The following is a 10,744-nucleotide window of genomic DNA, read 5'->3' as shown; positions in this document are numbered from 1 at the left end:
GTAATGTGTTGTTTGTTGTGTTTCGATTAACACATTATTATGCTGTTGTTACTGTTTATTTCTTGTAGATTTTAAACTGCTCCCTTATTAACTATAATGCTCTCTTTATTGTTTTCTTCTTCTTGTATTTGGGTTTGATGCACTCGAGTCGATGGTCATTCGAAAATAACATTTTTATCTCCACGATGCATTGGTTAAATCTACGGACATTCCATTCTCTTCAGACTTTACTTAGTAGGATTTCACTGGATATGTTGTTGTTTTAATTATGAAAAATTTATTTCAAATTAAGCTTATTTGAAATAGATTTTAGTGTTAGAATTGTTGAAATTTAAAAAATATTTTACTTTTTGGCAAAACTAATTTTAACACACATAACTGAGATTTAAATCAACTTTACATAAACTTTAGTCGTATATAAGTTAATATTTGTGCACTTGATTTCCTATTTCATTCTATCTTTGCCTTTTAAAGTGTCCTATACTTGTTCACTAATCATACACGAATTTCCAACCTTTGGATACATCTGAATTATTTCTAAAGTGGATAAAACTTGTAAAATAAATTACAAAGTGAACACAAGTTAAATGATGACTCCAAAAGCGAATATTTGTGCACTTAGCCCGATAGTTGGGCCATTAAAATAGACTGCTTAGCAGAAAACATGGGCCGCCTAACATACCTCTTGGCCCATATTAGTTAATTGTCTTAGGCCCACTTCCAAAGTATGAATGACCAAAGTACGAAAATTACAGCATTTCACCCCCCCCCCCCAACCCTTGTATCTCCTCTCCGATACCGAAAATGCGGTCGTCCGTGCGCCGTCCGATCATCTCCTCTCTCTTGTCTTCACTATCTCTCCGCCGTATATCCAGCGCCGCCGCCGCAGATCACTACCCAAAAATCATATCATCTCCGCCGCCGTTCTCCGATGAACTCCCTGACCCTATTCCACGAACCCGAACTCGAACTCCATTGGAGAAACAGTTCGAATCATGGATCAACAATCTCAAACCAGGGTTCACTCCAGCTGATGTAAACGAAGCCTTGAGAGCACAAACCGACCCCGACCTTGCCCTCGATATCTTCCGGTGGACCGGCCAACAACGGGGCTACAAGCACAACCATGTCACTTACTTAAACATGATTAACATTGCAGTCTCAAGTAAGCGTTATCGCATTGTGGAGACCCTAGTCGAGGAAGTTCTCGCTGGCGCTTGCCCGCCGAGCCTCCCTCTGTACAATTCCATGATTAAGTTTTGCTGCGGTCGTAAATTCTTATTTAATCGTGCATTTGATATTTACAAGAAAATGACAAAATGTGAAGATGCTAAGCCGTCATTAGAAACTTATAATTTGTTGCTGAATGCTCTTCTCAGTAAATTTAATAAGTTACATGTTTGTTACGTGTATTTACATTCTGTTCGATCATTAGCGAAGCAAATGAAGTCTTTTGGGGTGATTCCAGATACATTTGCATTGAATATGATAATCAAGGCTTATTCTAAGTGTCTAGAGGTTGATGAGGCTATTCGTGTTTTTCGTGAAATGGGTTTGTATGGATGTGAGCCTGATGCGTTTACTTATGGCTATATAGCCAAAGGGTTGTGCGAGAAGGGAAGAGTGAATCAGGGGCTTGAGTTTTTTAAGGAAATGAGGAACAAAGGGTTTATTCCGAAAGGATCTACTTATATGATACTGGTTTGTAGTCTTGCTTTGGAGCATCGCTTTGAGGATGCCAGTGAGGTGGTATTTGATATGTTGGATAATTCGTTGTCACCTGATCAGCTTACTTATAAAACAGTGATGGAAGAATTGAGTAGGGAAGGAAGAGGAAATTATGCATTTGAACTTCTTGAAGAATTTAAGAAGAGGGATAGCTTAATGAATGAGAAGACTTACAAGTCTTTGTTGAATACTTTATATTTTCTTAATAAGGACTAAGTATCTACTTTGATATGCTTAGGTTTTCAGTATTGATCAATTGTCTTTTGGAAGTACATCTTTTGCCGGCTTGATGAATGAGAAGTTGTTTATCAGCAATTAGAATCAGAAAAACTATCAGCAATTAGAATCGGAAAGGCAAGTCTTGCTGTTCAGAGTCATCTTTTACACCATAGTGCATATGAGGTGAAGAAATTTTACTAATCCTAGTCCATTAATTTGCATGTCTTGATAATGACAAAGCCGAATCATGCCCACTAGGTTATTGAGAGGGCTGCAATATGAGTTCCTTGTTCAAGGTAAATCAAAGTGAACTTTCTTTGTGAAACTCTGCATTTTCTACAAGTTTCATGATGAAGTTTGGGTTTGCCGAGCATCTTTTTCTACATTGCACCTTTGCAGATGGTTCATTATCACTTCGCTGTGCTGGAAAGTCTTACAAATTTGCTGATTCAGTTGAATACAAGGACAAGTGTTTGATGAAATGGGGTGATTATTCTTTGGCAGATGGATCTCAAACTAATGCAAAATAGCTTCTAACTGTTTGGAGCTGTGAATCAGACACTAAAATGAAGAAACACTTCGTTGAACAGTGATTGACAGTACTTGAAGAAAAAGTCTGGCTGCTTGGATATCATTATGTATTCAACGTAGGGCATGGAATGACAGTTTCAAGGGAATAAGAGCCAGAAATCTCATGGTGCTGACTAACATGAAAGGTTGGTCCAGGCAAATAGCTGATATGTTGGATACTTGTTGCTCAATGCTTCCATGATGCCAGTCGAGAGTTGAGACTTGAGAGTTGGCTAAATCATGAAGTGTTTTGCATCTGCCCGCGAACTGGCTTCTTGCTGCCATAATTAATGAGAATACAGTAGTCTTACCACAGGTAGCGCGACATGGAGAGTGAGTATCCATATAGCTGACCTCAACTTGGGATTGAAACATGATAGTTGTTGTTGTAGGCTCACTCTTGGATGCCTGTTCTCTCAAATCGAGTTTGTAATGCCGCTTGGCAGTTTTATTTTTCAACTTTCGGACAAAGCTCAGACTCCAAATTATTACATTACGTAGTCATTGTCATTGTCAAGGAGATGCTAATGAAACATATTTTTCAACTTGTCTTTTGGTTACGTGTATACACTTGGTGTTGAGGAACGACAATAGTATAACAGACTTCAATCCTGTAAACATAAGAGCTATTTTGGAAGCTCATCCAACAGTGGTAAAGTAATACATAAATTGGAACCTTAACTTGACTTCGAATTATAAGTTTAACCTTTAACTTTGATAGTGCATAAGTAAGCACTTAAACTATCTAACACTTGAATAAAAAAAAATTCGAATTCTACCTGGCAAAATGCGTGAAAAACAATTAAGTTACGCACGTCAGAGTGTTTGGGCTTCGAGTATTTTTTGTTTAAGTGTTGAATAGTTAAAGTGTTTACTTGTTCATTGTTAAAGTTAAATGTTATTTTTAAAATCCACGTGTATTTATTTTAATTAGGTGGCAGTCACTAAGTGGCTCAATAATTCACATCGGAGCGTATGTGTATCATGCGTTTGGGATGCAATATTCGATTGTTTTTTTGTTTAAGTGTTGGATAGTTAAAATGCTTACTTGTTCACTATCAAAGTTAAAGGTCAAAGTTATAATTTGAAGTTAAGTTAAGGATCTTATTTATGTATTATACCAAAGTAAAATAAAGACAATGTTGAAGGAAATCAAACACTCTCTCCTGATACAACTTGATTTTGGAATATCAGCTGTTATTTTTATCACTACATATGAATTAAGAAATTGTTTCTCATCTTCGGAATTTCAATGAATATGTTATTGTTGTAGCTCTAATCTTCAAATACACTAAGACACTAGAGCATACATAGAGCGAGGACTTATGTTTTATGTATTACAATTCCTGCATTAGTTATTTCTTAGTCAAACGAGTAAAAAAGGCAACATGCATTAGAAATGCCATAATTAATTATTTAAAAACAAAAATATCCCTTAAGGTAAGTAATTCATGTATAATAATTTGTGCACATACTATAATCGTATGTGCAAGTTATATTGGATTTAAAGTTCAGAATTGTCATGCTAAATTTTAAATAAAAATATTAAATTTTTTTAATTATTAACCAATCAAACGAAAAAAATCGAAAGTTCGGATCTCCAAGCCATTTCATTACTGCCAAATTATTGAAATTTAGACCTTGACAAACCAAACAACATGCTTAAACTTTAAACTCATGCGTTTGAAATTGATTTAAGTAGCTAAATTTGAAAATACTCAAGAACTTGAAGGCCCTCAAATGGATCATGTATGCGTGCACTTCCTCCTTATTTTATGACCCATTTTTTAAGATTTTGCCCAAACTCGGCCCATCTCATTTGCCATCTAATTAAAACTTTAATTAAAGATCAGTCATTAGATTAATAAGAAGGATTTAGAAACAGTGGTCCCCACTCCCAACTATATATATTATCTAAAAATAAATCCATAATTCGGGATGAAATAAAAGAATTAATATATTCATTATCAAAATTTAAGATATCTAGAAGCATCCTGACCCTTCGTCACGCTAAAGCTCATTCTAAAACCTTGGAACACTCTAGAACCTAAACCCTTTATTTTCACACCATTAAAGCCTCCATCTTCTCCCTCTCTAACAGCGCCATTATTTGATTTCACTGAGCTCGATTCTATCAATCGATCTATCTTCTTTGTGTGAGTGCATATTGTGTTTTTGACGGAAAAATGGACGAGGATTTTGGTATTCCACCGGTAGAGGGAATGGACGACGACATGGATCTGCCGGATGACAGTCCGATCATGAAAGTCGGCGAGGAGAAGGAAATTGGAAATCAGGGATTGAAGAAGAAGCTTGTTAAGGAAGGTGAAGGTTGGGATACTCCTGAGCCTGGTGATGAAGTCGAAGGTAATTAGTTTGCATATTATAACTTACTCTGCTAATAAATCTGAGATTTTATTTATGTTAGTCTGTTTTTTGTGCTTACAATACTGTATTGATTAATTAATTGCAATTATATTATCTGTCATGCCTAAATTGCTGTTGTTAATGAGTAATCTGCGCTTGCTAGGCTCAGTGGATTAATTCCGAGCTCATTTCTATGTTTTTTGGATTATTTAATTTGCAATTGTTTCATCTACTTTGTGGTAAACGTGAATTTGTTTGTGTTATTTGAGCTCACGTTGGTTTTTGCGTTGTCAGTTCATTATACTGGAACTCTGCTGGATGGAACCAAGTTCGATTCCAGTCGCGATAGGGGGGACCCCTTTAAGTTCACACTCGGTCAAGGTTAGTGAACGTTCCTTAACTTTTTGTATTTGTTGCTTAATGGTTATTGAATAAACTTAAGTGATTTGATAAAACAACTATTTCAAAAAAAGTGATTTGATAGAACAAATGAAAGCTTGATTGCTCTAATAGGACCAGTACAGATAATATTAGATTGGGGAGCCTGTTTCCTCTAAGGGCTTAGTAAATATTATGGCAACCCCTAAAGCTTGTCCTTTAGTTTAAAGTAGGATTTAGCTTGTCGAGAAGGTATGAACTTTACAACTGTAAGTTTATGATTACGAGAATCTGAAGATGTGGTGAAGCTGTTCTTATTAGCACCTTTACAACTTCCTCCGAGCTTTTCTTCTTCTTGTTTCCTTAGAAGATAATCGTATTGTTCTTTGGCATTCCAAATTAGATCTTATCCTCAATTCTAGGGATTAAGGGTTGAGATGACGATGCTTGTCAAAGATTCCATACAGAGAGTTGATTTGTTTGAAATCAAATTATGTGAGAAATCATATTAAAACCAAGAAATACAGAATTTTTCATCAAGGAAGTCTCTGATATATCTATGTAATTAGCATTTGCACAAGATGAATTATATTTTACTTCAAGCTAAACAGATACGCTGATGCTTTTTATTTCCTAATAGGACAAGTAATTAAAGGATGGGATCAAGGTATAAAGACGATGAAGAAAGGTGAAAGTGCTATTTTCACCATTCCTCCGGAGCTGGCTTATGGTGAGAGTGGTTCTCCTCCAACTATCCCTCCAAATGCCACTCTACAATTTGATGTTGAATTGCTATCATGGGTGAGTGTAAAAGATATTTGCAAGGATGGTGGAATTTTCAAAAAGATCCTCACAGAGGGGGAGAAATGGGAAAACCCGAAAGATCTTGACGAAGTATTAGGTATTTATTATTATTTTTCAGATCATAAAGGACTATTCTATAGCTGTTTGGAATATAAATTAAGCATCTTCTTCTGCTTTCTGTAATGTAGTCAAGTATGAAGCTGAGCTTGAAAACGGCACAGTGGTGGGAAAATCAGATGGAGTGGAGTTCACTGTTCAAGATGGTAAACCTTTTGACTTTATATGCCCTACAATGTTTTATTAGGTAAAAAAATGCAGTTTTGTTCTGACATCCTTAATGGAACAGGTCATTTCTGTCCTGCTCTTGCTAAGGCTGTGAAAACTATGAAGAAAGGTGAAAAGGCACAATTGACAGTGAAACCGCAATGTAAGTGATGCTAGCCAACAAGTTGCTGTGTAGTCATCTGGCAATAAGAGGGCTGTTGTTAACATTTCTGATTTGTTTTCTGCAGATGGCTTTGGAGCGAAAGGAAAACCAGCCTCGAGTGATGGAGGGGCAGTTCCACCTAATGCCACATTACAGATCAACTTGGAGTTGGTCTCCTGGAAAACTGTTTCAAATGTTACTGATGACAAGAAAGTAGTAAAGAAGATCTTGAAAGAAGGGGAAGGATATGAGAGACCCAATGAAGGAGCTGTTGTTAAATGTTAGTTTGTCACAGGAAAATTCATTAGTTTGTGCTTGTAAGTTACATGAATACTATGATATCTGAGCGTTGTTTCAATTTGCATATTGCAGTAAAACTGGTAGGCAAGCTGCTAGATGGAAGAGTCTTCACAAAGAAGGGCCATGATGGGGAAAATGAAGACAGCTTTTTTGAGTTTAAGACAGATGAGGGTATGGCTCAGAATACATCGTTACAACTACAAAGATCTTATGTTGTGATTTTCACTGGTCTATAATCCTTTAACTAGTATTGATTGAGCTCTAATTTACCCTGAACAGAACAAGTAATAGATGGGCTGGATAGAGCTGTCATGACAATGAAGAAGGGTGAAGTGGCGCTGCTTATTATTGCACCTGAATATGCCTTTGGTTCATCTGAGTCAAAGCAAGATTTAGCTGTCGTTCCCCCTAATTCAACTGTACATTATGAGGTTGAGCTTGTTTCTTTTGTCAAGGTATGTGATGTTAGCTGTAGTTCCCCCAATTCAACTGTGGATTATGAGGTTGAGCTTGTTTCTTTTTATTCTCTAACCTTGGCTATATGGCACTGGTCTCTGGATCCATACTTAAAATCATATTCTCTTGTTGATGGCCTATAGGACAAGGAATCGTGGGATATGAATACTCTGGAGAAAATTGAGGCTGCTGGTAAAAAGAAAGAAGAAGGGAATGCATTGTTCAAGGCTGGTAAATACGCAAGGGCATCTAAGAGATATGAGAAGGTAGATATTTAGCTTTTTCAGTGTTTTAGAACTAGATTAGTAGGTCGTTTGTCTGTCAAGAGCAAGAAGCTATTGAGGTGTGCCAGGATTACCTAACTGTACATTTTAACAAATGCAGGCCGCTAAATTCATCGAGTATGATACTTCCTTCAGCGAGGAGGAAAAGAAACAGTCTAAAGCATTGAAGATCACCTGCAACTTAAATAATGCAGCTTGCAAGTTGAAATTGAAAGATTACAAGCAGGCTGAGAAACTGTGTACCAAGGTTTAGAACTCGAAACCTAGAAATCCACCCCCTTAAAAAAATACTCATCCATTTTTACTTTCTTCTCAAGGATTGTGTGTGTGCGCTGTAGGTGTTGGAACTGGATAGTACAAATGTCAAAGCCCTTTACCGCAGAGCTCAAGCATATATGAACATGGCTGATCTTGACCTGGCTGAATTTGACATTAAGAAAGCTCTTGAGATTGATCCTGACAACAGGTATACAACCAAGTCCATTATATACTATACCCAAGCTGTCATATTTGTCAGTCATGGTGCTGAAGTTTGTTCCCTTATGTGATATCAGGGATGTGAAGCTCGAGTACAAAGCTCTAAAGGAGAAAGTCAAGGAAATTAACAAGGAGGATGCAAAGTTCTACGGAAACATGTTCGCAAAGTTGAATAAGCAGGATGCAGCAAACTCAGCTGTAAGTGTCGGACTTTATAACCCCTTGATTTCTACCTTTACCTATTGTTCTATTATTGACACACGGCATTGTGTTATGCAGAAATCTGCTCCCAAGGAACCAGAAACGATGAGCATAGATAGCAAGGCATAACTTTAACTCAAGACATGACATAAAAAGGATCAGCATCATTTTCTTGACTGTTCCGATGAGTTGTCATATCTGCCATGGAGTCGTTATAGTTGGATTTTAGGAAAAAGTGTGCGCTGAATAACCTGACTGTAATTTCTGATTTTGCATTGGGTATTTCGGATATTAATGGATCCTTCTGTGATAGTGTCATGTGGAAACTTTGGTGTTCCATAATTTAGTTATTGTGTGTTCTTTTGTTGAGTGGAATTAATTAAAGTCATTTTGAATTGATGTAGAAAAAAATCAGTTCTTGAATGGTAAGCTAAGGCCGTACTTCTAGAAATAATAATATAGTCTGAACAATAATATTTAAAAAGTACCTTTCATTACAATGCAAATCTGTATATAAAAAAAATTGGGTTGCTCTATATATGCAAAAGAGTATATAATAACGATGTATTTAGCGAATCAAAAATCATGGTTTAATGGTCAATCATTCTGATTAGATCTATATATAAAAAATAAAAAAATTATGTTGCGCTATATGTACAAAAGAGTATATAGTAATGATAGAATTTGGCAAATCAAAAATCATTTTTATTAATTGATACTATTAATATTAGTTGAAAATCTTGTGAAAGACAGCTTCCGACAATATTTTTATTTTATATTTTTATTAATCATTCTTGATTCTTTCATGTAAATATTTCCTTCTCGATTATGCTTACCCACTTTGCCAAATATGGATGCGCTCCGTGTGCTTTAGTAATATTGTTAATTAATTTCATAATGAGTATTATTTTACCTGTTCTAGCTCTTCCTAATAGACTGATTTTTTCTTCAGGGCGATAAGAGGCTAAAAAGTTACTTTAATTTATGTTTTAAAAATAGATAATTTTGTATCCTACTCTATAAAGGCGGGCACGGATCTATGAATAGAAAACGTAATATATATATATATATATATATACATATATAAAATTATACGTATTGGATATATTATTGTTGTAATAAGTAGAGTAATAGAATATTTTAAATATCGACCTCAAATCCTACAAATTCTGGAGGGACTAAACACGTATTGGTAATGGAAATGACTTTAAGAAACTACAGTCAAAATAAATGATAGAAACGACTTTCGTATTGAATCAAGATGCAAGATACTACTAGCCCAAGAATGAAAAGCCCAAAAATGTCAGAATTTCAGCCCAGCCCAAATCTTTAAGGACTAGGCTTGTCCATTCAAAATGTTAGGGTTTTAGTACTTTTCGTTCAAAGCGGAAGAGTGGTGTGAGAGAGTGCGGCTTATCTCTCAGTAACCATGGGTATGAATCTGAACCTGCTACTTCCTTCTTCTCTACGCTGATTTCATGTGCAATTTGATTGAAAGCAAAGGTGATTTTTTTTAATTTTACTGATTTTTTTTTTATGGATGTGAAGGTATCTCACGAGACTCTATGCACAAAAGGCGTGCCACTGGTGGCAAGCAGAAAACATGGAGGAAGAAGCGAAAGTTAGTGCTACTGCCTTTTTTCTTCTGCCTGAATATCTTGTCTCTTATCTATTTTACATCGATCTTTCGTTATCCTTAATTGTGAGCGATATCATATCTCTCGATTATTTGTCATGTTTATGTGTACTAGGTGTTTATTCTTTATAATACACAGAAAATTTATCAAAATACTGTATTTACACGTATGTATATGAACGCACATTGTCTAACTAGTCCATTTATTGTACGAAAGAATTGTCTTTCAATGAAGTAAGCGGTTATCTCTGGTGTTAGGTTGGGGAGTAGAAGATATTTTTTTCGATGAGTATTAGTTGAAGATTGATATTAATATCAGCAAATTGGATATTGTTTCAATGATTTTTTGTAGCAAGTGATATGGAGCAAATGTTGGGATAGTAGTAAAGAGAAATGACTTCCGTGCATCTGAAGTCATTTATCATTGTGATGGAAAATGTACCGAACAGCTGAAAATGACTTGATTTCCAGTAATAGAGTCAGATTCCTTGCTATTCTTATTGTTGTTTCAAATGAAGTAGTAGTAACTATAGTTGAAATTGCAAAAACACTTGCACTCTCCCTCGTGGAATAGTGATTTATTGTTAATTTTGCCAGTTTAAAGATTAATATTCTTTTGCTGCTCCTTGTAAAAAAACTATGCTTTGTTGCTCATGATTTATGTAACTCTCCTGTACAGTAGATCACTTCTCATGTATGATTTCTTTGTTTTGACAAACATAGAATAATTCTGGAGTTGTAAGTTGGGAGATATATATCAATCAAACAATCAACTATGCATCATCCAAAATTAGTTGGGGTCGGTGATAGTATTAATATTACGTTCTTTTAAAATATTTATTATACATGGGGGGAAGGGAAGAGAAATAGAAGAGGAGAATACACTATGGGAAGTCC

At 35.6% G+C, this 10,744-nt stretch overlaps 3 protein-coding genes across 5 annotated transcripts in view; all 3 read left to right on the top strand.

Annotated features, from left to right (window-relative positions):
• The first annotated feature begins 773 nt into the window (after positions 1 to 773).
• On the top strand, positions 774 to 2,988 carry LOC129901326 (pentatricopeptide repeat-containing protein At3g25210, mitochondrial). Of its 3 annotated transcripts, XM_055976475.1 has the most exons (3): positions 774 to 2,130; positions 2,206 to 2,243; positions 2,347 to 2,988. In XM_055976475.1, exon 1 carries the CDS (start codon positions 805 to 807, stop codon positions 1,942 to 1,944), a length of 1,140 nt encoding a protein of 379 aa, XP_055832450.1. In that variant the 5' UTR covers positions 774 to 804; the 3' UTR covers positions 1,945 to 2,130; positions 2,206 to 2,243; positions 2,347 to 2,988. The 3 variants fall into 3 exon arrangements, with proteins under 3 accessions (XP_055832450.1, XP_055832449.1, XP_055832448.1); XM_055976474.1 differs by having other exon boundaries at positions 2,206 to 2,988; XM_055976473.1 differs by having other exon boundaries at positions 774 to 2,243.
• Positions 2,989 to 4,509: 1,521 nt separating this feature from the next.
• On the top strand, positions 4,510 to 8,622 carry LOC129899188 (peptidyl-prolyl cis-trans isomerase FKBP62-like). Its single transcript, XM_055974042.1, has 13 exons — positions 4,510 to 4,884; positions 5,179 to 5,265; positions 5,903 to 6,163; positions 6,255 to 6,329; positions 6,413 to 6,493; positions 6,579 to 6,773; positions 6,866 to 6,964; positions 7,073 to 7,248; positions 7,393 to 7,515; positions 7,634 to 7,780; positions 7,872 to 7,999; positions 8,088 to 8,208; positions 8,290 to 8,622. Exons 1-13 carry the CDS (start codon positions 4,704 to 4,706, stop codon positions 8,338 to 8,340), a joined length of 1,725 nt encoding a protein of 574 aa, XP_055830017.1. The 5' UTR covers positions 4,510 to 4,703; the 3' UTR covers positions 8,341 to 8,622.
• A 916-nt stretch (positions 8,623 to 9,538) lies between these two features.
• The window catches only part of LOC129899152 (40S ribosomal protein S8), a 2,921-nt gene continuing 1,715 nt past the window's right edge, over positions 9,539 to 10,744 (top strand). Inside the window, exons 1-2 of the mRNA XM_055973984.1 lie at positions 9,539 to 9,644; positions 9,760 to 9,832. Of these exons, the coding sequence (XP_055829959.1) occupies positions 9,641 to 9,644; positions 9,760 to 9,832 (77 nt within the window). The 5' untranslated portion in view covers positions 9,539 to 9,640. The remainder of the gene's footprint in view (positions 9,645 to 9,759; positions 9,833 to 10,744) is intronic.

This window comes from Solanum dulcamara, chromosome 8 (genome assembly GCF_947179165.1).
Source record: "Solanum dulcamara chromosome 8, daSolDulc1.2, whole genome shotgun sequence".
Taxonomy (NCBI): domain Eukaryota; kingdom Viridiplantae; phylum Streptophyta; class Magnoliopsida; order Solanales; family Solanaceae; genus Solanum; species Solanum dulcamara.
This window is presented reverse-complemented; position numbering and strand designations above follow the sequence as displayed.